The sequence below is a fragment of the Bubalus kerabau genome, chromosome 23 (genome assembly GCF_029407905.1).
Source record: "Bubalus kerabau isolate K-KA32 ecotype Philippines breed swamp buffalo chromosome 23, PCC_UOA_SB_1v2, whole genome shotgun sequence".
NCBI lineage: Eukaryota > Metazoa > Chordata > Mammalia > Artiodactyla > Bovidae > Bubalus > Bubalus kerabau.
In genome coordinates this window covers 14,784,971-14,809,645 of record NC_073646.1, presented here as the reverse complement: position 1 = coordinate 14,809,645, position 24,675 = coordinate 14,784,971, and the positions used below count along the sequence as shown (strand labels likewise).

At 43.5% G+C, this 24,675-nt stretch overlaps 1 protein-coding gene and 1 long non-coding RNA gene across 2 annotated transcripts in view; both read left to right on the top strand.

Annotated features, from left to right (window-relative positions):
• Positions 1-94: 94 nt before the first annotated feature.
• LOC129637829 (uncharacterized) lies at positions 95-13,152 on the top strand. The gene is made up of 3 exons (XR_008707592.1): positions 95-321; positions 917-1,007; positions 12,927-13,152. It is a non-coding gene; the product is annotated as an uncharacterized LOC129637829 (long non-coding RNA).
• Positions 13,153-20,943: 7,791 nt separating this feature from the next.
• PDXDC1 (pyridoxal dependent decarboxylase domain containing 1) overlaps positions 20,944-24,675 on the top strand; it is a 55,699-nt gene continuing 51,967 nt past the window's right edge. The window contains exon 1 of the mRNA XM_055562606.1: positions 20,944-21,151. Within this exon, the coding sequence (XP_055418581.1) occupies positions 21,128-21,151 (24 nt within the window). The 5' untranslated portion in view covers positions 20,944-21,127. The remainder of the gene's footprint in view (positions 21,152-24,675) is intronic.

The window sequence follows — 24,675 nt, the reverse complement described above, 5'->3', positions numbered from 1 at the left end:
AAACTCTAATCTAATCCTCTTTCTCTCAACATTTTCTCACCCACCCACCCCTTCAGCCCAGACCCCTTCATTCTTAAAAATTATTATTTATCTATTTTTGGCTGCACTGGGTCTTCATTGCTTTGGGCTTTCTCCAGTCGTGGCAAGCAGGGGCTACGCTCTAGTTGCCATGCGAGGGCTTCTCCTTGAGGTGACTTTTGTTGTGCTGCAAGGGCTCTAGGGTGGGTGGGCTTCATTGGTTGTGGCTCGAGGGATTAGTTACTGGAGGCACGTGGCATCTCCCCAGATCAGGGATGGAGCACATGTCCCCTACATTGGCAGGTGAGTTCTTAACCACTGGACCCCCAGAGAAGTCCATTCTTTTTTCTTTAATATTTATTTTTATTTATTTCTTCGGCTGCAACAAGTCTTAGTTGCGGCACACGGGATCATCGGTCTTCCTTGTGTCACGCGGGATCTCTTAGCTGAGGCATGCAGGGTCTAGTTCCCCAACCAGGGATTGAACCCAGGCCCCCTGCATTGGGAGCACAGAGTCTTAGCCACTGGACCACCAGGGAAGTACCCCCAGAGGTCTTCTTTCTTAATGGAATTTCTCCAGCCTTGATCTGAATGGAAGGGGGTGCTTTGATTTGAAGCTGGGTATGCCCAGTAAACACAAGGTTTTTGTTTAGTGTGATTACAGATGAATAAAAAGAGCTATGCTTTATGTAAATGTTAATATCATTTTCTTTTCTAAAAATTACTTTTCTTTGGATGGGTTCCAGCGGGTGGGGTTGAAATGATGGAGGTGGGGGAGGAGGTACCACCACTGCTGATGCCCTATTTCTGAAAGGTATGCATGGGGGTCTGGCTGCTGACCACTCAAAAGCCAGTAAACAGGCCAGGTTGATGGAAAGGAAATTTTGTTTTATTTCAGATGCTGGCAATTGCGGTGGGGGAGGAGGAGGGAGAGGGTGGCAGACATCTGTCCAAAGGCTGATTCCCCCATCAACCCCAAAAAGCAGAGGGTAAGAGCTTTCATAGACAGATTTGGTGGGTGGGGCAGAGCGTACATGCAGAAACAGCACAGTCATCTCTAGCAGTCATGTTCAATTGGCCATCAGTGGCCTGACTAGCATCACCTTGGTTGCCTTAGGTACAGTTAATCTTCAGTTTCGGGGTGCACTTGTTCCCATTTCTCTCTGGCCAGTTCTCAGAATTGTGCAGCTCAAGTCCTGGGTACAGTCTGGTCATCATGTAGTTAACTTCTCCACCTGGTATTCTGGTATCTATAAGACAGCTCACAGGATATGGCTCAGAATATTATCTATAGCCCTTGAGAAAGAACTAAAGGTCCTTGACTATACTTAATGAGAATGTTATTATTACTTAGTCTCCTTTGACTGTTTTTGTTTCAGCATTTCTCACTTCTCTGATTAAACTTGTTCTTTGATTCAAGTTTTCCACAGGCAAAAGGCAGGCAGAAGACAGGGTGGGGGGCAAGGATCATAGAGTCCTGCTCTGTTTCACTACATGAATGTCCATAGGAGAGAAAGAATGGGTACTCTAGCTGAAAAAGTTCCAGAGAGGAGGTTAGAAAGAAGAAGATACAAGCCTAGTTCCAACCAGAGCCTTAATTTCTCCTCTTAGCAGAAATGATATGAAGCAATCCCACCATGAAATCATTGCATGTCAGCTCTAATGTGGAAAAACCACACCTAAGAAATCTGTCTCGGACTTCCCTGGTGGTCCGGTGGTTAAGAATCCGCCTACCAATGCAGGGGATGTGGGTTCGATACCTGGTCTGGGAAAATCCCATATGCCTCAGGGCAACTAAGCCCAGTGCTCCACAACTACTGAGCCCATGCACTCCAACTACTGAAACTCATGCATTCTAAAGTCTATGCCCCACAACTAGAGAAGCCACTGCAATGAGAAGCCCATGTACCGCAAAGGAGAGTTGCCCCTGCTTGCTGCAACTAGAGAAACCCCATATCCAGCAACGGAGACCCAAAACAACCAAAAATAAATAAATTCATATATGCATAAAAAGAATTCTGTCTCTATGACCTAGGCAGCTCTTACTTCCTTGACATTGGCACCAGTTATCTGAAAGTGCTTAGTTCCATATGCTTGTTTTCAGACCCTCTTAACGTTGTTGTACGGATGGATATGAGAGTTGGACTATAAAGAAAACTGAGTGCCTAAGAATTGATGCTTTTGAACTGTGGTGTCGGAGAAGACTCTTGAGAGTTCCTTGGACTGCAAAGAGATCCAGCCAGTCCATCCTAAAGGAGATCAGTCCTGAATATTCTTTGGAAGGATGGATGCTGAAGCTGAAGCTCCAATACTTTGGCCACCTGATGCAAAGAAATGACTCATTAGAAAAGACCCTGATGCTGGGAAAGACTGAAGGCGGGAGGAGAAGGACAGAGGATGAGATGGTTGGATGGCATCACCGACTCAATGGACATGAGTTTGAGTAAACTCCAGGAGTTGGTGATGGACAGGGAGGCCTGGCGTGCTGCAGCCCGTGGGGTTGCAAAGAGTCGGACACGACTGAGTGCCTGAACTGAACTGAAATGAACGTTGTTGGTGTTGTTCAGTTGCTCAGTCATGTCTAACTCTTTTGTGTTCCCATGGACGGTAGCCTGCCAGGCTCCTCTGTCCATAGAATTCTCCTCACAAGAATACTAGAGTGGGTTGCCATTTCCTTCTCCAGGGAATCTTCCTGACCCAGGAATCGAACCCATGTCTCCTGCATTGGCAGGGGGATTCTTTACCACTGAGCCACCAGGGAAGCTGGTGGCTTGGTCTGGGTGGAAGTAAAATAAAGTGCTAAGGTGAGAGTTGTATCCATCCCTTGCTCTTGTTGAGAAGTTTGGAACACCTTCCACTTTCCATCCTAACCTCAAGAGAATATGAAAATGGGGCCATGGATTTCTTAATAGGAATGATGGACATCAGAGAGTTCACCTGAGACTTGGTACTTTGTGCCATTTGAAAGAAATATTTGAAATAGAGGGTTTCTCTGGCACAGTTTCACCAGCTTTGTTTTCAGTGGCTATTCTGCCCACGTTGGTGTGGAATAATAGGGCAGCCAATTAAATTTATATCACTAATTTTTTATTGTTAAGCTTTGGGGAAAGAAATACCTTTTTAGTTCTCCTAAAATATGTCAAGAAGAGATGTTTTTAAATCTGAAATTATGAAAAACCCAACACTAGAGGCAGCTTTAATGATAGTGCATATTCAAATATGCAATTAAGAATTTCCACATAAAAGGTGGAATTCATTTCAGAGAGTTGTCTCCTCCAATTATGCTTTTTTGAACCTCTGAAACTTCAATTACTTTCAAAAGAAAGGTATGACTCTACTAATATGTGGAAGAAATAATTAATTAGTGGAATAATGGTTTAAAGATGATGTTAGTGTTCTGAACGATCCAATCAGGAGAGAGAAATCACATTGTAATTAGAACAGGGAAAGTTTGATATAGTCGATTTTTATTACTCGAATTAGTTACATTCTATAAAGTTGCTATAAGCACTAAACTAGCAAATGCTAACCCTTTCTCCTAGAGGAATTACAGGGTTAGGTTCCTTTCAGCCTCTGGTCACATTTCACCAATTGATCAATACAAAGTCTTGCTTTGTGTTTCTGTTGAAACACAAAGGACACTTTATTGAATATGCATTGTGGATGTGTTAACACTGAACTCTCAACCCAACAGCTTTATAACTCCTGCCTGAACAAAACTAGGTATTCTCTACAGAAGGCACATCATGGCCTTTTTGCATTTAGGAACACTAGACAGCACTGTAGAATTAAGCTCAGCCATTTAAAACAGTGAAATTCCTAACAAAAAGCATAAAAATGTAGGAATCATTGTGAAAAGGATACCTGCAGTAGGAGAGAACAAAAAGGTCAAGCATCGCCTTGTTTGACTGTAGCTGGGAATGTGCAAGTTAGAAGATTCAAATTTTTTGCTTCTCTGAGCACGTGCATGTCTTCAAATGATAGCAAAAGCATCAAGAGTATTGGTTGTGGGGTTTTCAAACAAATTTTAGCAAGTAGGTGAATTTGCAAATACAGAATCACCAAATATGACTATCAACTGTATAAAGAATTGTTAATGGTAAATTCAAATGATGAGGGATTGAATACAAGAGAACCCTAAAGAATACAGAAATAGCAGATATAAGGACCAGCCACTACTCCTAGGACTGAGATAAAACAGCCAAGAAGAACCCTTCCTACCCTTTAGGGCTGAAATCCAATGGCAGAGAAATCAGTTGCTCTAAGGACCTGCCAGCCAGTGGAATTTGCTGGAGATCTGCCTTCTAGGGTAAACTGTTGTGGGACCTCATTGGAAGTTTGTTGTTTAGCTGCTCAGTCGTGTCTGAATCTTTGCAACCCCATGGACTGTAGACTGCCAGGCTCCTCTGTCCATGGGATTTTCCAGGCGAAAATATTGGAGTGGGTTGCCATTTCCTTCTCCAGAGGATCTTCCTGATCCAGGGATGGAATCCACATCTCCTACATTGCAGGCAGATTCTTTACTGCTGAACCACCAGGAAAACCACCAGAGTGAGTACCAGGGTGTGATACAGTGATTTTCTTAAGCATTAAAAAAAATGATTTATGTAATTTGCCTGTGCAGCATATGGGATCTTAGTTCCCCAAACAGAGATTGAACCCCACCCCCTTCACTGGATGAGCGGAGTCTTAATCACAGACCTCCAGGGAAGTCCCAACGATTTTGTGATTTATAATAAGAAATATTTATTTGATTTGTGTCCAATTTCTGGCACAGAGTTCCTAAAATGCTTGGATTTTCTGAGTGATAAGAGCAATGGGAGCATCACTTTGTTATAATATTTGGTCTACAGTTTTGTACTTTGTGCCTGAAATAGCTTCCGAGTCCTCAAACTGAAAGGAAGAGTGTCTAGTTATTTGCAACAAGTGTGTTAGTCGCTCAGACTCTTTGTGACCCCATGGACTGCAGCCCACCAGGCTCCTCTGTCCAGGCGCCTCTGTCTGAGATTTTCCAGGCAAGGATACTGGAGTGGGTTGCCATTTCCTTGCAACAAGCCCCTTTCAACTACAACTGAGTTTATGTTAATGAGGCAACTTTTGGACTGCCTTTAAGGCCGGACTTGTTGCCAGGGGAAACCAATTGCAACATTAGAGGGTTGGGACTTTTAGTCCCGCCTCACCTCCAGGGCTGAGGGCTGGAGATTGAAGCAATCACCAGTGATTTAATCAATCGTGCCTTTGTAATGATGCTTCCATAGAACCCCGAGAGGATGGGATTCAGAGAGCTTTTGGGTGGTGGACATGTGGCGATCTGGGGAAGAGTGCGTCCCTTCCCAGGGCATGGAAGCTTCAAGCCCCATCTCACATACCCTGCCCTATGAACCTTTTCCATCCGGCTATTCCTGAGCTATGACAAACCTACATGGCATATTAAAAAGCAGAGACATTACTTTGCCGACCAAGGTCTGTCTACTCAAAGATATGGTTTTTCCAGTAGTCATGTATGGATGTGAGAGTTGGACCATAAAGAAAGGTGAGCACTGAAGAATTGATGCTTTTGAACTGTGGTTTTGGAGAAGACTCTTGAGAGTCCCTTGGACAGTAAGGAGATCCAACCAGTCCATCCTAAAGGAAATCGGTCCTGAATATTCATTGGAAGGACTGATGCTGAAGCTGAAGCTCCAATCCTTTGTCCACCTGCTGCAAAGAACTGACTCTTTGGAAAAGACCCTGATGCTGGGCAAGACTGAAGGCAGGTGGAGAAGGGGACGACAGAGGATAAGATGGTTGAATGACATCACCAACTCGGTGGACATGAATTTGAGTAGGCTCCAGGAATTGGTGATGGAAGGGGAACCCTGGCATGTTACAGTCCATGGGGTCACAAACAGTCGGATGCGACTGAGCAACTGAGCGACTGAACTGAACTGATTTCTGAATTATATCCTTTTATAATAAACTGGTAACCTAGTAAGTAAAATGTTTCTCTGAGTTCTATAAGTCACTCTAGCAAATAAATCAGATCCAAGGAGGAGGTTGTGAGAAACTCCGATTTATATCCGGTTGGTCAGGAACATAGGGAAACAACCTACATTCGTGGTTGGTGTCTGAAGTGGGAAGAAGTCTTGTGGGACTGAGGCCTTAACCTACGGGATCTGATACTTGCCCAGGTAGTGTCAGAATTAAATTATTGGACATCACACCCAGCTGACGTCACAGAACTGCTAGGTAAGTGGAAAACCCTCTCATCTGTTAGAAGTGGAGTCGTGTTGTATCAACAGTAAAGTATTGAGAGTAGGAGACATAGGAGTGAGTTTTTCCTTACATCTAAGGAAAGCTGTGGAGAAGGCGATGGCACCCCACTCCAGTACTCTTGCCTGGAAAATCCCATGGACAAAGGAGCCTGGAAGGCTGAAGTCCATGGGGTCGCCAAGAGTCGGACACGACTGAGCGACTTCACTTTCACTTTTCACTTTCATACATTGGAGAAGGAAATGGCAACCCACTCCAGTGTTCTTGCCTGGAGAATCCCAGGCACGGGGGAGCCTGGTGGGCTGCCGTGTACGGGGTCGCACAGAGTCAGACACGACTGAAGTGACGCAGCAGCAGCAGCAGCAGCAGCAGCAGCAGCAGCAGCAGCAGCAAGAAAAGCTGCTCCCAGCACTAGAGAGGCCACCAGTAAGAACCTAGAAGCAAAACTCTTTCTTCCTGTAATGTCTCTCCGGCGCCCTCTACTGACAAAATGTAACATAACATCGTGCCAAGCTGTCAAAGGACACATATTTATAAAGGGCCCAGATTCATCTTTGCAAACCAGGCAAAAAGAATGGATTTGGAGTAAGGAGATTATAAATTAACAAATAGCACAAATATTTGGGCTTCCCTCATAGCTCAGTCGGTAAAGAATCTGCCTTCAATGCAGGAGACCAGGGTTCGATTTCTGGGTCGGGAAGATCCTCTGGAGAAGGAAATGGCAACCCAATCCTGTAGTCTTGCCTGAAGAATTCCATGGACAGAGGAGCCTGGCGGGCTACAGTCCATGAAATCGAAGGAGTCGGACACAACTTAGCGACTAAACCACCACCACCACCACAAGTACTATTTAATGTTCTCCTTTTAAGTGACTCTACAACATGTGTGGGAAAAAAATCAAATTAAGAAAATTAACATTCTACAGCTAAGCAGTTTCCAATTTTAATTGATTTTAATAGCCTTTTCTATGTATTCATATGTTGCGGCTGTTGTTTAGTTGCTAAGTCGTGTCCAAGTCTTTTTAAACCCCATGGACTGTAGCCCACCAGGCTCCTCTGTCCATGGGATTTACCAGGCAAGAATCCTGGAGTGGGCTGCCATCTCCTTCTCCAGGGGATCTGCACAACCCAGGGATCGAACCCACATCTCTTACGTCTCCTGCATTGGCAAGTGGGTTTTTTTCCACTGAGCCACCAGGGAAGCCCATGTATTCATATACTTTTCCTTAAAAAAATAGGTTTATAATATACATGATATTTTCTTAGATATCTTTTTGAGTCAACATATCATCTCTCCATGTCAATAAGTAGGTTATCTACATCATTGTTTGGAAAGGTGTGTTTCGACCAAGTTTACCATAATGACCAATCTTTCATTATATTATCGAATATATAGATTGTTTAAAATATTTCATCATTATAAACAATGCTGATATGACATTCTTATAGCTAAGCCTTTAACTTAATGATTTTTTAGTTTAAAATTCTGGGAGCAGAATTTGGGGGACAAAAGATATGTATATTTTAGGTTTTTCTGTTGTTACTACTACTACTACTAAGTCGCTTCAGTCGTGTCCGACTCTGTGCGGCCCCATAGACGGCAGCCCACCAGGCTCCGCTGTCCCTGGGATTCTCCAGGCAAGAACACTGGAGTGGGTTGCCATTTTCTTCTCCAATGCATGAAAGTGAAAAGTGAAAGTGAAGTCGCTCAGTTGTGTCCAACTCTTCGCGACCCCATGGACTGCAGCCCACCAGGCTCCTCTGTCCATGGAATTTTCCAGGCAAGAGTACTGGAGTGGGTTGCCATTGCCTTCTCTGTTTTCTGTTATTAGTGAATTGCAAACTGCACTCAGTTGAATGTAACTGAAATCTATAAAAGGTGTCATAAAAATTTGAAATTCAACCAGCAATGCATGAGAGTATTTCTTCTACTCTAAGTAGCAGCAGATTAACATTATTAGCAAAACAAAAAACAAAAAAAAACCCCACTTAATTTGACAGGCAAAAATCTCACTTGATTTTTGCACTCTTTAATCACTAGTAATGTTGACACTTTTTCATGTGTATCATCATCTACACACATTTTTCTTTTTTTATATTGTCTGTTAATGTCATTGTTCATTATTCTTTTGGGGCATACAATGAAAGAGTCAGACATGACTTAGCGAGTGAACAGCAATAACAAATGTTAGAGAAGACTGAATTCTTTCATAAAATATAAATCTGAGACACATGAAAGGTAAAATTACCATTTTATACTATTTCACCTTTTTACAATGTCACCTAAAATTTCAATATACTCTAAAATCCTACTTGGAACATCTTAAACAAAAAGAAAAGAACATCTTAAATGTTCTTTTAACATAGTTTAAAATCTTAGTAAAGGGATTTCCCTGGTGGTCCAGTGGCTAAAATTGCATGCTCCCAATGCAGGGGACCCAGGCTGGATCCCTGATCAGGGAACTAGACCCCACATGCTCCAATTAAACAGTTCGTATGCTGCGATTGAAGATCCCAAGTGCTATAACCAAGACCCAGCATAATCAAAATAAATAAATAAATATTTAAAACAAGATTACATACAATGTTAGTAAATTTTTTTTCTTATGGCTGCATCAATGTTAAAATATCTGCTTCAAATTTTCTAAGACTTCATGCCGAATGCTTCTCCGGTGATAATTAGCTGATGGTCAAATGTGAATTTCCAGAGATGCTCAAACATCAAAGAAAAGTCCTTTAAGTAACAGAAACGCTTGGAAACATCTTCCTTAGGGTCTTAACAATTAGTAAACTGTTGGTAGTAGTAAGTTGGTTTTTGCTTAATTTTCTTTTATTTCCAGCTAGTTATCACTGAATAGGTATTTCCAATGTTTTAGAACAAAGATTTCAAATTTAAAGCCTGAGGCATGAATTCATTCATAATTTACTTTTATGATACCTAAAATAAATATATTATAGAGCCATTTGTTATTATCCCATTCCTAAAGAATGTTAAGATCCACAAATGCAGAGGCTTAATCTCTTTTAAGGACTTCCTGGTGGTACAGTGGATAAGAATCTACCCACAATGCAGGGGACACGGGTTTGATCCCTGGTCCAGGAAGATTCCACATGCCCCAGAACAACTACACCCGTGCTCCACAACTACAAAGCCTGAAAGCCACAACTACTGAAGCCCCTGTGCCTGCAGCCTGTGCTCCACAAGAGAGGTCCCACTTGCTGCAACTAGAGAAAGCCCACTCACAGCAACGAAGACTGAGTGCAACCAAAAATAAAGAAATATATTTTAAAAATCTCTTTCAGTCATTGTATTCCCAGTTCCTGGAATACTGCCTGGCATATAGTGGACTCTCAGAAAATATTTGTTGAATCAAGGCATTCAGTAACTACTCATTGAACACCCACTCCATCCTAGACATTGGCCTGCCCAGACTTGGGAGGTAAAAATCGCCACTTGGAAGATGAAGTGTCTTTAAGCTCCAGGGGACAGTGAAGGACAGGGAAGCCTGGCATTCTGCAATCCATGGGGTGCAAAGAGTTGCACACAACTTAGCAACTGAGCAATAAATAAACCCATTAAAACCAGATTGAAAATAATGGAAATGTCTAGAAATAAAATCTGCACATCATGCCATATAGATTCATCATTCATTCATTCATCCATTCATTCCACAACTTTTTTTTAGAGCTTATCTGCTAATCCTTAGGGACAAAATAAGATTAAGACAGACTCCATCTTTACAGAAATTGCATTCGTAGTCTATGAGGGGAGACAGTCATTAAATAACTAATTAATTACAGTTATGCTAAGTACATTGAAGGAAACACATAGGTGCCTATAAGTACTGACGACTTGTAAGTATTGCCCAAAGAATGACAGCTGAGACCAAAGAGGTTGAAAAGGGTAATACCACACCTATGGGCCATGTGAAGGACATACGCTTTATTCTAGCAGCAAGGAAGGCTTATAAGCAGAGGATCCAGTTTCTCTGTTGAACAGAGAACAGAGTTGTTAACAGAGAACTTGATTGTTCCTGATGGCAAGTTTGAGTACCTGCTGCATGGTGAGGCCAAACAAACATCAACTTCAGAGTTTAGATCAGAGAAAAGTCTACTGCAGGGCCAAGCTTGGAGACCAGGTGGCTCATGTCCTCCCTCAAAACCTGAGTTCCCCAAAGGGTTCAGGGAAGTCCCCGCCCCTACTCCCCTCACCCCCCTCACCCACCCCATCCACCCCACCCCACCCCACCCAACACCATTCAGCTTGCAGGATCTTAGTTTCCAGATGAAGGATTGAACCCTGGCCCTCAGCAGTGAAAGTGTGGAGTCCTAACCACTAGACCAACAGGAAAATCCCTCAGTAAAGCCTTTTTAAAGGCACACTGAGGACTTCCCTGGTGGCCCATAGGCTAAGACGCCTCACTACCAATGCAGAGGCCCAGGGTTTGATCTCTGGTCAGAGAACTAGATCCTGAATGCCACACTAACGATCCTGCAAGCTGCAAGTAAAAATATTCAGCATGCTGCAAGTGAAAATATTTGGAGTGCTGCAACTAAGACCTGGCACAGCCAAATAAATAGACATTTTAAAAATACAGAACATTTCTACCACCCTCAAAAGTCCCCTAGTACCCCATGCATTCAATTCCCTTTGACCCCGTGTTGTTATTTAGTCGCTTAGTCGTGTCTGACTCTTGTGACCCCATGGACTTAAACCCCCCAGGTTCCTCTGTCCATGGGATTTCCCAGGCAAGAATACTGGAGTGGGTTGCCATTTCCTTCTCCAGAGGATATTCCTGACCCAGGGATCAAACCTGAGTCTCCTGCACTGGCAGGCAGATTCTTTTACCCCTGAGACGCTGGGGAAACACTTTGACCCTTGGCCCCAGACTTTCTGTCATTATAGATGAGTTTGCATTGTCTAGAATTTCATATAAATGAAATCACAAAGGATATATTCATAAATATAATATATTTATTATATTATAAATAATAATATATTAATATATATAAATCTGTATTAATTTGTGTTTAGCTTCTTTCACTCAGCTTCATGTTTTTGAGATTCATTTATGACAGTGATCAGCAAACTATACCCTAAGGGCCAAATCTTGCCTACTGCCTGTTTATTTAAAGACCCAAGAGCTAAGAATGGCTTTATATTTTCAAACAACTTTAACAAATCAGAATAATTAAATTCAAAATTCAGTGCCTATAAATAAAGTTTTATTGGGACACTGTCATGACTCATTTCTTTATGTATTATCTATGGCTACATTCATGCTACACAGAGTTGAGTAGCTGCAACAGAGACAAATGGTCCACAAAGCCTAAAATACTTTGTCTGGCACTTGACAGAAAAGTTTGCTGATTCCTACTATGTGCTATTCCATACACCAGTGCTTTATTCCCTTTTACTATTGTATAATATTCCACTCCATTGTATGGCCAGACCACAATTTATTTCTGTTGATGGATATTTGGAGTTTCTCCTAACTATTCTTATTCCATATACCACGTGTTCTGATGTTTTTTATTCCATTTGATTTTTTGCTAGATATGACCCAGTGAACTGATTTCACAACCCATTAATGAGGTGACTCTCAGTTTGAAAAACAAGCTGTTGAGATATTAAGTGAATAATGGAGGATGAGAATGTATAGAGTAAGAAAAGGACTTTAGGGATGAATGCTGAGGAAATCCAATGATTATATGTTAGGTAGAGGAAGAAGGACTGAGAAAGGGCAGAGAGGAGAGGACAACCAAGAGTTTGATACTTTAGGAAGCAAGAAAAGTCTCAGTTGCAAAAGGAGGGTGATTATCTGGATCCGATGTAGCTGAGACATGAGGTAAAATGGATTGAGAAGATTCTATGGGTGGATGAGATTTGCTTGGGTGAAGGGAGCTGAAACTAGATTGAAATGAGTTGGTTGGACTTCCCTGTTAGTCCAGTGTTTAAGAATCCACCTGCCAATGCAGATGACATGGGTTCCATCCCTGGTGCAGGAAGATCCCTCAGGCTGCAGAGCAAATAAGCCCGTGGGCCACAACTATCGAGTCCATGCTCTATGGCCCACAAGCCAGAACAAGAGAAGCCACCGCAATGAGAAGCCCATGCACCGCAGTTAAAGCCCTCATGCAGCAACGTAAGATCCCGTGCAGCCAAAAATAAACAAACAAACAAACAAAAAAAAGAAATGAGTTGGTGGTGCTTGTGTCATGAAAACTGAGACCATGAGAGTAACTGGAAGGCATGGGAGTCCAAGGAGAAGTTCTTGTTGACGTGGTTCTCTGATGAAAAAAAAAAAAAGCATACAAATGTATGCTAAAGCACACTGGAAGGTTAACTATAACCTGGATTTTACAGATCAGTAAACCAAAACATCATGAGCTTAAGCAACTCGTCCAAGGAGCTTTCACTTGCACAGCTTTAAGACCCCAATTGACTTGGGTCTAGAATATGAGCTGTGAAAATATGCTATAGAACTAACCAAGGAAAAGCTGGTCTGGGCATAATTCAATATTTACACCTTTGATTTAAAAGTCTACCATTGAAAGAATAGTTTATAATCTTTTGCAAGCTTCTGGGGAAGAAAACATGATTATTCATTACCTGAGATTTGTGAATAATAAGACATTAATCTATTTTTATATCAGGTGAGGCTCTGGACATTTGTACGAAGAAAGTCACTACGCATTTGAAATATCAACATAAGGACCTTCTAAAAGTAGATGGAAACCTCACATTGATGGACATTCTGCAAAGTATCTGGCCTATACCCTTCACTGTTGTGAAACACAAAGTCGGAGGAACTATTCTAGAATGCATTATTCTAGACTTCTGCCTTCCTGGACTTTACTGGGACAATTGTCAAGATCTGAATAGAGTTTATTGATTAGAAAATATTGTAGTATCAATGTTAATTTCCTAATTTTGGTGCTTATATTGTGGTCGTGAAGGAGGATGTCCTTCACAAATATACATCAAATTGTTGAGAAACCAAGGGTAGCATCTGCAACTGACTATGAAATGATTCAGGGAAAAAAAATGTGTGGGTTTAAGAGAGAACAGTGAAGCAAGTATGGTAAAATGTTAACATTTGGGGGATTTGGGTGAAGAGTTTTCAAAAATTCTTTGTACTCTTCTTGTACATAAGTCTGAAGTTATGTCAAAACAAACATGACAGACTTCCCTGATGGTCCAGAGGTTAAGAATTCACCTGCCAATGCAGGGGACACAGGTTCGATCCCTGGTCCAGGAAGATCCCACATTTCTCAGGGCAACTAATCTCGGGCATCACAAGTCCTGAGCCTGCACTCTAGAGCTGGAGAAGTCCTCCAGCAAGCAAAGTCCTCACCCAACAACTAGAGTAGTCTCAGCTTGTCGCAACTACAGAAAGGCCACGTACAGCAATGAAGACCCAGTGCAGCCAAAAAATTAAATAAAATTTAAAAATAAAACAAAAAGACAAGAATCTTAAAAATGGAAAGTACGGTGACATGAAATCATAGCTTGGATTTATACTCTTGAAAAACCTTCCTCAGATGTAAAAATGTATATGGTATTTTAAAAATTCACAGCTCTTCCATTGAGGTCAGAATTACTGTAAGTTAAAGAATCATGGCTCAGCCAGTAAAAGCGTCTGCCTGCAATGCGGGAGAATCAGGTTCGATCCCTGGGTCAGGACAATCCCCTGGAGAAGGAAATGGCAACCCATTCCAGTACTCTTGCCTGGAAAATTCCATGGATGGAGGAGGTTCGAAGGCTACAGTCCATGGGGTTGCAAAGATTCGGACATGACTGAGAGCCTTCTAACAACACAAAAAGACAGAAAACCAGATACTGAGTGCCTCTTGGTGAAGAGAACAACACCGTCTTTGAATTCTTTCTGCAGATTTCAAATCTGAATCTGATTAAACCTACATTCAACAGCTAAGCTGCAGGAAATATACTGAACAGAGGAAAATCCAGGCTAAGGAAAATCTGGAACAATAATCTGGGTCTTCAACAATTAAATTGCAAAGGAGGAAAAATATATAGGAAAACCTGTAGATTAAAAGAGATAAAAAGATACAGATATGAATAGGTGTTTTTTGTTTTTGTTTTTAAAGATGAAGCTAAACTACAATGGTTAGGAGTGCATCTTTGGGTGATAAAACTGCAAAGAAAATGTAAGTGAATGATTACTATAAATATGGGAAATGGCTATTTTTTCTTGGGAGGGAACTAGGATTGTTTGAGAAGGTGTGATTGTTTATAGGGTGTCTGAGAAGGCTCCTTTCATTGGGGGTAAAGCTTACAGGGTATTCAGTTCAGTTCAGTTCAGTCGCTCAGTCGTGTCCGACTCTTTGCAACCCCATGAAGCGCAGCACGCCAGGCCTCCCTGTCCATCACCAACTCCCGGAGTTCACTCAGACTCACGTCCATCGAGTCAGTGATACCATCCAGCCATCTCATCCTCTGTCGTCCCCTTTTTCTCCTGCCCCCAATCCCTCCCAGCATCAGTCTTTTCCAATGAGTCAACTCTTCACATGAGGTGGCCAAAGTACTGGAGTTTCACCTTTAGCATCATTCCTTCCAAAGAAATCCCAGGGCTGATTTCCTTTAGAATGGACTGGTTGGATCTCCTTGCAGTCCAAGTGACTCTCAAGAGTCTTCTCCAACACCACAGTTCAAAAGCATCAATTCCTCGGCGCTCAGCCTTCTTCACAGTCCAACTCTCACATCCACACATGACCACTGGAAAAACCATAGCCTTGACTAGACGGACCTTTGTTGGCAAAGTAATGTCTCTGCTTTTGAATATGCTATCTAGGTTGGTAATAACTTTAAGTCAATGACAATTAATTTCTTTTAAGTTGTTTTCTACATTTTAACAATAAGAGTTTTTAAAGAAAAACTTTGTTAGTGAACTTGGTATAACTAACGAAGTAAGTTGGGATACAAATAGTCTCAGGGTCGCCACCTCAAGTCACCTTTAGGGACTGCAGGCTTCTCTCAAATTTTTAAAGTAGTAAAAATGATTCAATCTATTTTTTACAGGCAATTTCAGTTCAGTCAATCAGTCATGTACGACTCTTTGCAACCCCATGGACTTCCGCATGCTGGGCTTCCCTGTCCGTCACCAATTCCTGGAGCCTACTCAAACTCATGTCCATCAAGTCGGTGGTGCCATCCAACCATCTCTCATCCTCTGTCGTCCCCTTCTCCTCCTGCCTTCAATTCCTAGGCCATTCAGGTATGATCTAAATCAAATCCCTTATGATTATACAGTGGAAGTGACAAATAGATTCAAGGGATTAGATCTGAAAGACAGAATGCCTAAAGAACTATGGATGGACGTTTGTAACATGTACAGGAGGCAGTGACCAAAACCATCCCCAAGGAAAAAAAAAACGCAACAAGGCAAAATGGTTGTCTGAGGAAGCCTCACAAATAGCTGAGAAAAGAAGAGAAGCTAAAGGAAAAGGAGAAAAGGAAAGATATGCTCATCTGAATGCAGAGTTCCAAAGAATAATGAGAGATAAGAAAGTCTTCATAAGTGAACAGTGCAAAGAAGTAGAGGAAAATAGCATACAAAAGACTAGAGATCTCTTCAAGAAAATTAGAGATACCAAGGGAACATTTCATGCAAAGATGGGCACAATAAAGGACAGAAACCATATGGACCTAACAGAAGCAGAAGATATTAAGAGGTAGCAGCAATACACAGAAGAACAATACAAAAAAGGTCTTAATGATCTGAATAACCATGATGGTGTGATCCCTCACATAGAGCCAGACACCCTAGAGTATGAAGTCGAGTGGGCCTTAGGAAGCATCACTATGAACAAAGCTAGTGGAGGTGATGGAATTCCAGCTGAGCTTTCAAATCCTAAAAGATGATGCTGTTAAAGTGCTGCACTCAATATGCCAGCAAATTTGGAAAACTTAGCAGTGGCCAAAGGACTGGAAAAGATCAGTTTTCATTTCAATCCCAAAGAAGGGCAATGCCAAAGAATGTTCAAATTACTGTAAAATTGCACTCGTTTCATATGCTAGGAAGGTAATGCTCAAGATCCTTCAAGCTAGGCTTCAACAGTACGTCAACCAAGAACTTCCAGATGTACAAGCTGGTTTTAGAAAAGGCAGAGGAACCAGAGATCAAATTGCCAACATCTGTTGGATCATAGAAAAAGCAAGGGAAATCCAGAAAAATATCTACTGCTTCATTGCCTATGCTATGCTATGCTATGCTAAGTCACTTCAGTCGTGTCCGACTCTGTGCGACCCCATAGACGGCAGCCCACCAGGCTCCCCTATCCCTGGCATTCTCCAGGCAAGAACACTGGAGTGGGCTGCCATTTCCTTCTCCAATGCATGACAGTGAAAAGTGAAAGTGAAGTCGCTCAATCGTGTCCGACTCTTAGCGACCCCATGGACTGCAGCCTAACAGGCTCCTCCATCCATGGGATTTTCCAAGCAAGAGTACTGGAGTGGGGTGCCATTGCCTAGACTAAAGCCTTTGCCTGTGTGGATCACAATAAGCTGTGGAAAATTCTTCAAGAGATGGGAACACCAGACCATCTTACCTGCATCCTGAGAAACCTGTATGCAGGTCAAGAAGCAACAGTTGGAACTGGATACGGAACAACAGACTGGTTCCAAATTGGGAAAGGAGTACATCAAGGCTGTATATTGTCATCCTGATTATTTAACTTAAATGCAGAGTACATCATGCAAAATGCCAGGCTGGATGAAGCACAGCTGGAATCAAGATTGTTGGGAGAAATATCAATAACCTCAGATACGCAGATGACAGCACCCTAATGGCAGAAAGCAAAGAAGAACTAAAGAGCCTCTTGATGAAGGTGAAAGAGGAGAGTAAAAAGTTGGCTTAAAACTCAACATTCAGAAAACAAAGATCATGGCATCCGGTCCCATCACTTTCATGGCAAACAGATGGAGAAACAATGGAAACAGTGACAGACTGTATTTTCTTGGGCTCCAAAATCACCGCAGATGGTGATTGCAGCCATGAAATTAAAAGACGCTTGCTCCTTGGAAGAAAAGCTATGACCAACCTAGACAGCATGTTAAAAAGCAGAGATGCCATTTTTCCAACAAAGGTCCAAAGACAAAAGTCTATAGACAAAGGTCTATGACTTTTGACATATTCAAAGCTATGGTTTTTCCAGTAGTCATATATGGATGTGAGAGTTGGACCATAAAGAAGGCTAAGCTCTGAAGAATTGATGCTTTCGAACTGTGGTTCTGGAGAAGACTCTTGAGAGTCCCTTGGATTGCAGTCTTTGGATTGCAAGGAGACCAAACCAGTCAATCCTAAACAAAATCAACCATGAATGTTTATTGGAAGGACTGGTGCTGAAGCTGAAGCTCCAATACTTTGGACACCTGATGCAAAAAGCCGACTCACTGGAAAAGACCCTGATGCTGGGCAAGACTGAGGGCAGAATAAGAAGGGGGTGACAGAGGATGATATGGTTGGATGGCATCAATGACTCAATGGACATGAGTTTGAGCAAACTCCAGGAGATGGTGAAGGACAGCGAAGTTTGGAGTGCTGGAGTCCCTGGGGTCACAAAGAGCTGGACATGACTGAGCAACTGAACAACAATGATGAATAATAAATATATATTCCATATATGAAACTTGGTTGATTCTAAAACTTAAAGACTTAAAAACTACAGTATAATGTGTGTTAGTTGCTCAGTCGTTTCTATTTGCAACCCTTTGCAAATAGTCATGGACTTTATTGACAGTCATGGGCTTGTCAGGCTCTTCTGTCCATGGAATTCTCCAGGTAATAATACTGGAGTGGGTTGCCATTCCCTTCTCCAGGGGATCTTCCCAACCCAGGGACTGAACCCCGGTCTCCTGTGTTGCAGGCAGATTCTTTACCATCTGAGCCACCAGGGAAACCCATATTGTGGGTATGTAAATATTATTCAGGGTATAACAAAAACCATATGAATGGATCCAAAGGGAAAAATAACCACAAACTTCTTTTATTTGATTTGCTTTTTGTCTATTAATCAGGAAAAGTCTATATCAGAATGTATAAGCTCAGTTTTCCACACAGTGAGTGGTTTCATGTTCTCACTTCCTACAATATTTTTCTCATTGTACCCTTTCTTCATACTAGCCCATAGAATGCTGTATTATAATTTATCTGTCTATCTATAGGCCAAATGGTTTTAATTTGTTTTTCCAGGTGTGTGTGTGTGTGTGTGTGTGTGTGACTTGAGTATAAAATGAAAGCTATGCTCATTCTCTCCAGAAAAATGCACTGGTGCAAAATTTGGGGCATAGTTTCCGGAATTTCACAGACCTCCTCCTAGGTCCCAAAGTAAAAACCTCTGCCTTTGTATTTTCTTAACAGCAGGATCTTGCCTTATTCTTGTATGTCTAGCCCCTGACTGTCCAAGATGGTAGTCAATAAGTATTTGGGTAAATATTGAATGAACCAATTATTCCCACTTTTTCATGTTGAGTTTTAAAGTCTACTTTTAAAACAGATAATGTATCAATAAATTTCACATCTCTATTATTTGTTTTGTAGAATCTACTTTTTAATATAATCCAGATACTTGGAGGTGGCTTTAAAAATTAGGAGTTTTTAATGATATCCAAAGGATGAGGTGTTAAAGGGTGAAATGTATTGAGGTCTGCAACTTTGGAATGTATCAAAACATAAGATGCACTGATGGATAGAAAGATGAATTGCTTACTCAGTCTGTTTGCTTACTTCAGACTGCTTGAGACTGAGGCCAGCCAGGCTCATCTGTCCAGGCAAGAATACTGGAGTGGGTTGCCATGATCTCCTCCAGGGGAACTTTCCAACCCAGGGATCACTCCCATCTCCTGTGTCTCCAACACTGCAGGCAAATTCTTTACCACTGAGGCACTGGAGAAGCCCCAGATGGATACTGATGTAAATACAATATTTATAAAGCAAATATAGGTAAATGTTCACTGTAGAATAGGCATATAGGTGTTCATGGTATAACAACTTTTCTGTTTGATAACACGTTTGAAAAGGAGAGTTGTTTAGCTCAAGCAGAGGTACATTCCACTTTTAAATCTTGGAAGACATAAATCTATCATTTTTTTTTTGTTTGCAGAGCTGTCTGCTGCTGCTGCTAAGTTGCTTCAGTGTCCGACTCTGTGCGGCCCCATAGACAGCAGCCACCAGGCTTCCCCGACCCTGGGATTCTCCAGGCAAGAACACTGGAGTGGGTTGCCATTTCCTTCTCCAATGCATGAAAGTGAAAAGTGTAAGTGAAGTCGCTCAGTCCTGTCCGACTTTTAGCGACCTCATGGACTGCAGCCTACCAGGCTCCTCCGTCCATGGATTTTCCAGGCAAGAATACTGGAGTGGGTGCCATTGCCTTCTCAGGCAGAGCTGTCTAGAGAACCTTAATGGTTCCCACTGTACACTCTAAATCTACACACAAGCCTTCTTTTGGTAGAACATAATTTTATTAACTGGGCAATTTATCTGATGCAAGTTAGAGAGCTCAAACAATGTAATTACTACACTGAATGCGACCCAGTCATTTACACATATTTCAGAAGAGGTGCACAAAACGAGAGAAAATGAATGTTTCTGTGGTCGTAATATCATCGGTGTTCTAGTGTTGAATTGCTTTTCCGGACTGCAACAGCGATAGACTAGTTCATTTCAGTTTCTCTCGTTTTCAGGGAAAAATAAGGACATTTATGTCCTCCATCACCCACTCCAGTGTTCTTGCCTGGAGAATCCCAGGGACGGGGGAGCCTGGTGGGCCGCCGTCTATGGGGTCGCACAGAGTCGGACACGACTGAAGCGACTTAGCAGCAGCAGCAGCAGCAGCATGTCCTCCATCATTCCCTGGAAATACCTTATGATTATACAGCAGGGGTGGGAGCGGTTATAGAGGCAGCATACGTGTAGCATACAGGCGCTGGGATCCTACCTAGATTGGCACTGTAAAACCGGGATAATGATGATCTCTACATCACAAGGCTGATGTAGCATAAAATGGAAGAGCAGCCGCTGGTCTATTATTATCATTATCTCACAAGTCATAATTGTGGCCCGACATGAAGAAAAAGACTGTGCCGGTTGTCTCAAAAGTCGTTCCCGTCTAAAATTCTGCGGCAAGATCTGAGACAAATTCCACAGCTCTGACCAGGGAGGGCCTTTTCAGAGCAGCCGGCACTCTCGATGGAGTCCTATACTTGAAACCCGCGGAAGCCCTTAGCACCTAGGAAACCACCGATGCTGCGCCCAACTGTGGTGGAATGGCCTGTTCCATTCCTGAGGGATGTTGATAGTAGGGGAGCTTGGAAGACTAAGCCCGGAAGGGCCGGTGAGTTTACTAGCATCTCCAGCATTTTCTACTTGACTGATATCTTGTAATTATCACACTTCTACCCTGACGCCTCCGACAGGCTTTTTGAGGAGCGTTTGGAACGGCGCCACAGTCTCTCACCTGGGACCATTTGGGCTAGCCGGCGTGACGGCCAGGAACGGAAGCCTGGACGGCCCCGCCCCCACGCAGCCCCCGCCCTTCCGCGCCTCGCCCCGCCCCACAGGCCACGCCCCTCCGCGCCGCGCCCCGCCCCTACACCCCTTTTCGCCGCGTCCCGCCCCACGCAGGCCGCGCCCCGCCCCCGCCCCACCCCTGCACCCCGAGACCCGCATTCCCCTCCCGGCGGCGCTGCCGGGCAGCTCCACCTCATCTCGGCCCTACCCGCCGCGGGCGCGCTGGACGTCAGCGCTGCCAGCGTGGAAACGGCGGCGGGGCGCGGGAGGCGGAAGTAGCGCCTGGGACTGCCGGGCCTCCTTCGGGCTCCACCGGCCGCCTCAGCCATGGACGCGTCCCTGGAGAAGAAGGTCCGTAGCTTGGGGGTGGACGTGGCGCGGCGGCCCGAGACCCCCTCCTCTGGGGCGACTGTTTGCCGCTCGGGAGCTGCCATTGTGACCCAGGAGGGGGCCGTGGGCCAACGGGCCCGCCTGAGGTGGCCTGGCTGCGAGGGCGTCCGTCTCGGCCCTCGCGGCTGGGGCCTGGTCACGTCACGGAGCCCGGGGGTCTCTAGGGTCCCCGTGGACCGGGAGGGGTCTTCGGGGCCGGGTTCTGTGCGGGGGCTGCGAGCGACCCGGAGCCCAGTCGGGGGCCTCGGGGCCGACCTTGGGGCCTGCCTCAGCTCGGCTCGCCCTCTCGAATGACAGAGCCAGCAGTCTGCGGCCCCAGAAGCGCCTGGAATGAAGCCCCAGTTGTTTCGGAGCCAACTGCAAACCTGTAGGTTGTCTGCGGTCTCCGAGTTTGCCTTCTTTAGCGTGCCTTGGAATCACCTGGGGCCCTTGGTTAAGAAAAAAAAAATCCAGATTTTCAGCCCCGAAGTCCGAACCTCAGGGGGGCGGGACTGGGATTTGTGGGTTAAACAAGGTCCCCACGTGATTCTGATGCAGTAGTTTAAAGACCCCTGAGGTCCAGAAAGGGGTGGGGCTTCTGCAGATGGTGAATTTCGTTTGGGGCGATGCTGCTGCCGCGCAACTTTCTGGTTCCCCCTTTTTGTGGCCAAGGGAGACCCTGGGGTCAGTCGGAAAACCACTGGAAGGAGCGTTTTCCTTTGGTCTCCTCTTGGGAGAACAGCAGCGTGGTATACCTGGCTGACCGCTCTGGCATGTGAAATGGATTCTAATTGTCCCGAATTTAGGGCGGGTAAACGAGAACCAGAGCTTGGGTTTCTTCACGGATCCCTACCTTCAGACCTTGACTTTCTCCCCGCCTCCGAAGTCCTTCTGTCTACTAAGCTTGGGAGTCTGCTTGTCCTGACCGGGTTTTTCAGTGATGTGGGGTTCAGGAGCGATGGTAGTGTTTTAAGACTGCTTTATTTTAATTTTGAACTGGCAAATATTTGGTCATTTTTTTCAATGCAGCAGCTGCTGTAGATTTGTTCACTTGTCACTGACGAGTTGAAGGGAGTTAACTACAAGTTGAGCCAGAGGTCTTCACGTGCCCACTGTGATTTAGCCTACACGTTGGTTATTTTTCATAAATTGGGTGGAAGGAATCAAGAAAGGGCAAAGATAATATGTTTTTCTTCCACTGCCTCTGTGGTGAATGTTTCTGGCTAGGAACAAAGTCTTTCCAGGCTTTTGATGAACACAGTGTCTACCTTTTTTGGAGTTTTCAGTCTAAATCAGTGTTTCTCAACCACCAGGCAGTTTTCCCCACCCTGGGGGATATTTGGTCAACGTTTGGATACATATTTTGGTTGTCACAACCAGGAATTAGGGAGGGGCTGCTGGTTCCTAGTGAGTAGAGGCCAGGGAATCCGCTAACATGCGACATTGCTCCCGACAGACACCATGCCAGAGACTATCAGTAGTGCCCAGACCGAGAACCCCGGCGAGACCGAGAACCCCCAGGTCTACAGCATATGTGGACCAGTAGTTGAATACAAACGCCAGTGGGTGAATACCAAATGATGCTAACAATGTCCCCTCAGTGTTGTTTCCTTTCCAATTTCATAAAGAAGATGGGAGCAGCTTTGTGTCATTTCAGCTAGAAACCGAAAGAACTGGAGTGTTTTCCTCCAGGAATAGTTCATTACAGGCAAATCTAGGAAAGAGTGAGTTGGAATCCTGCTTTACGTACTACTCTTTTGGTATTTGATCAGTTTATTGCAGTGTTTGCTCCCTAAGTGTTAATTGACGATAAAAGATCTAAGCTCTTCAAATGAATATCTGAAGAGGTACTGAAACTCCAACATGCTTAAGCCTGGCACATTCACAACAATTAAACAGTGATCTTTTAGGAATTCAGAATGTGTGGGCTGGAAGTCTCTGCCTTTGGCCAGTGTGGAAATTCTGAATGTAAGTTTTTCAGAACTAGTACTGTGTCTTATTTTTATATTCCTTGAAACGATAGAGGGCTTTCCTTGTAATGAACAATTTCTCTTGGTGCTAAGTGGGCAGAAAAGAAAAAGCATTGCTGTAATATGAATGTTGAGGATTTTGTGTTCTGAAAAATAGTTTGCATCAAAGTAAAACATTGCATTGTGCACATTATTCTGGTTTCTTTGAGGAACAGAGGATTCTGTGTTAAATTCTACATTGCTAGTATGTGTAAATTAAATAACTTTTTGAGCAGTTCTGAATGATCCCCTTTAAACTGATCCCTGCATAATTAATACTAGCTACAGAAACCACAATGTTATTTAATACCCATCCTCTAAAATTTCAAGTAATCTCTCTCACTGTACACTGTACTGTGCTATCATTGTTTAATAGGATCACTCAGTACATTCCTTTGGTCCAAATGTAATTTTGTACCCTTGCTTTTTCTTTAAGTAATATTCAGACTGCAAACCTGTGATGACAGAGCCTTTTCCTTGCCTTGATTTTTCTTTCACAATATATCAGTTGTCTTTTTGTATTCGAAATTACCGATGTCCAGAAAAACTAGAGATAGGGTAATTAAAGTGAAAGTGAAAGCCGCTTAGTCATGTCCAACTCTTTGCGACCCCATGGACTGTATGGTCCATGGAATTCTCCAGGCCAGAATACTGGAGTGGGTAGCCTTTCTCTTCTCCAGGGGATCTTCCCAACCCAGGGTCAAACCCAGGTCTCCCGCATTGCAGGCGGATTCTTTACCAACTGAGCCACAAGGGAAGCCCAGTGTAATTCAAGGGGCAAGAAATTCAAACTAGAAGAGCAGGAGCCTCAAACTGTCAATACTGTATGTCGAACTCATAAGGAGCGAGTGTCACAGTGTTTACTTATGTTTAAGTAAAATGTTGGTCCAAGTTTAAAAAATGCCACAGGAAGTAATAACACGGATGCTGAAGATCTTAATGAGGTATTCAGCACACCTACATACACCTGTTAGTAAAAACCTGCTACTTTAAACTTGTAGAACAGCCCAGACCTTTTCCTGTTGCTTGGGAAAAAAACTCATTCTTCCTGGGTATTATGTTTAGAGAAGGTGTATTGCAGTTTGTTTTGCATTTACTTTAGTTCCAGCCTCGAGTAAACTTAGAGCAGACGTCTCCTCCTTGACACCCCGACGCTGGGCTGGGTCATTGCCTGCCATGGGGGCCATTCTGTGCACTGTAGGATGTTCAGCTGCATTCCTGGCCTCTACCCACTCGATGCCAGGAGCATCTCCTCCCCCGCAGTGTGACAACCAAAAACATCTCAAATCGAGGCAGTTGTCCCCTGGGGGTGAGAGATCCCTTCTGGTTGAGAACCACTGACTTAGAGAATCTAGAGCTGCACCGTCCATATTTGGCTATTTAAATTTAAATCTAATTAATTAAAATTGAGTAAGTTTAAAATTCAGTTCCTCAGTCACACGAGCCACATTTCAAGCGTTCAGCAGTCACAACGTGGTTTGTAGCGCAGCACAGACA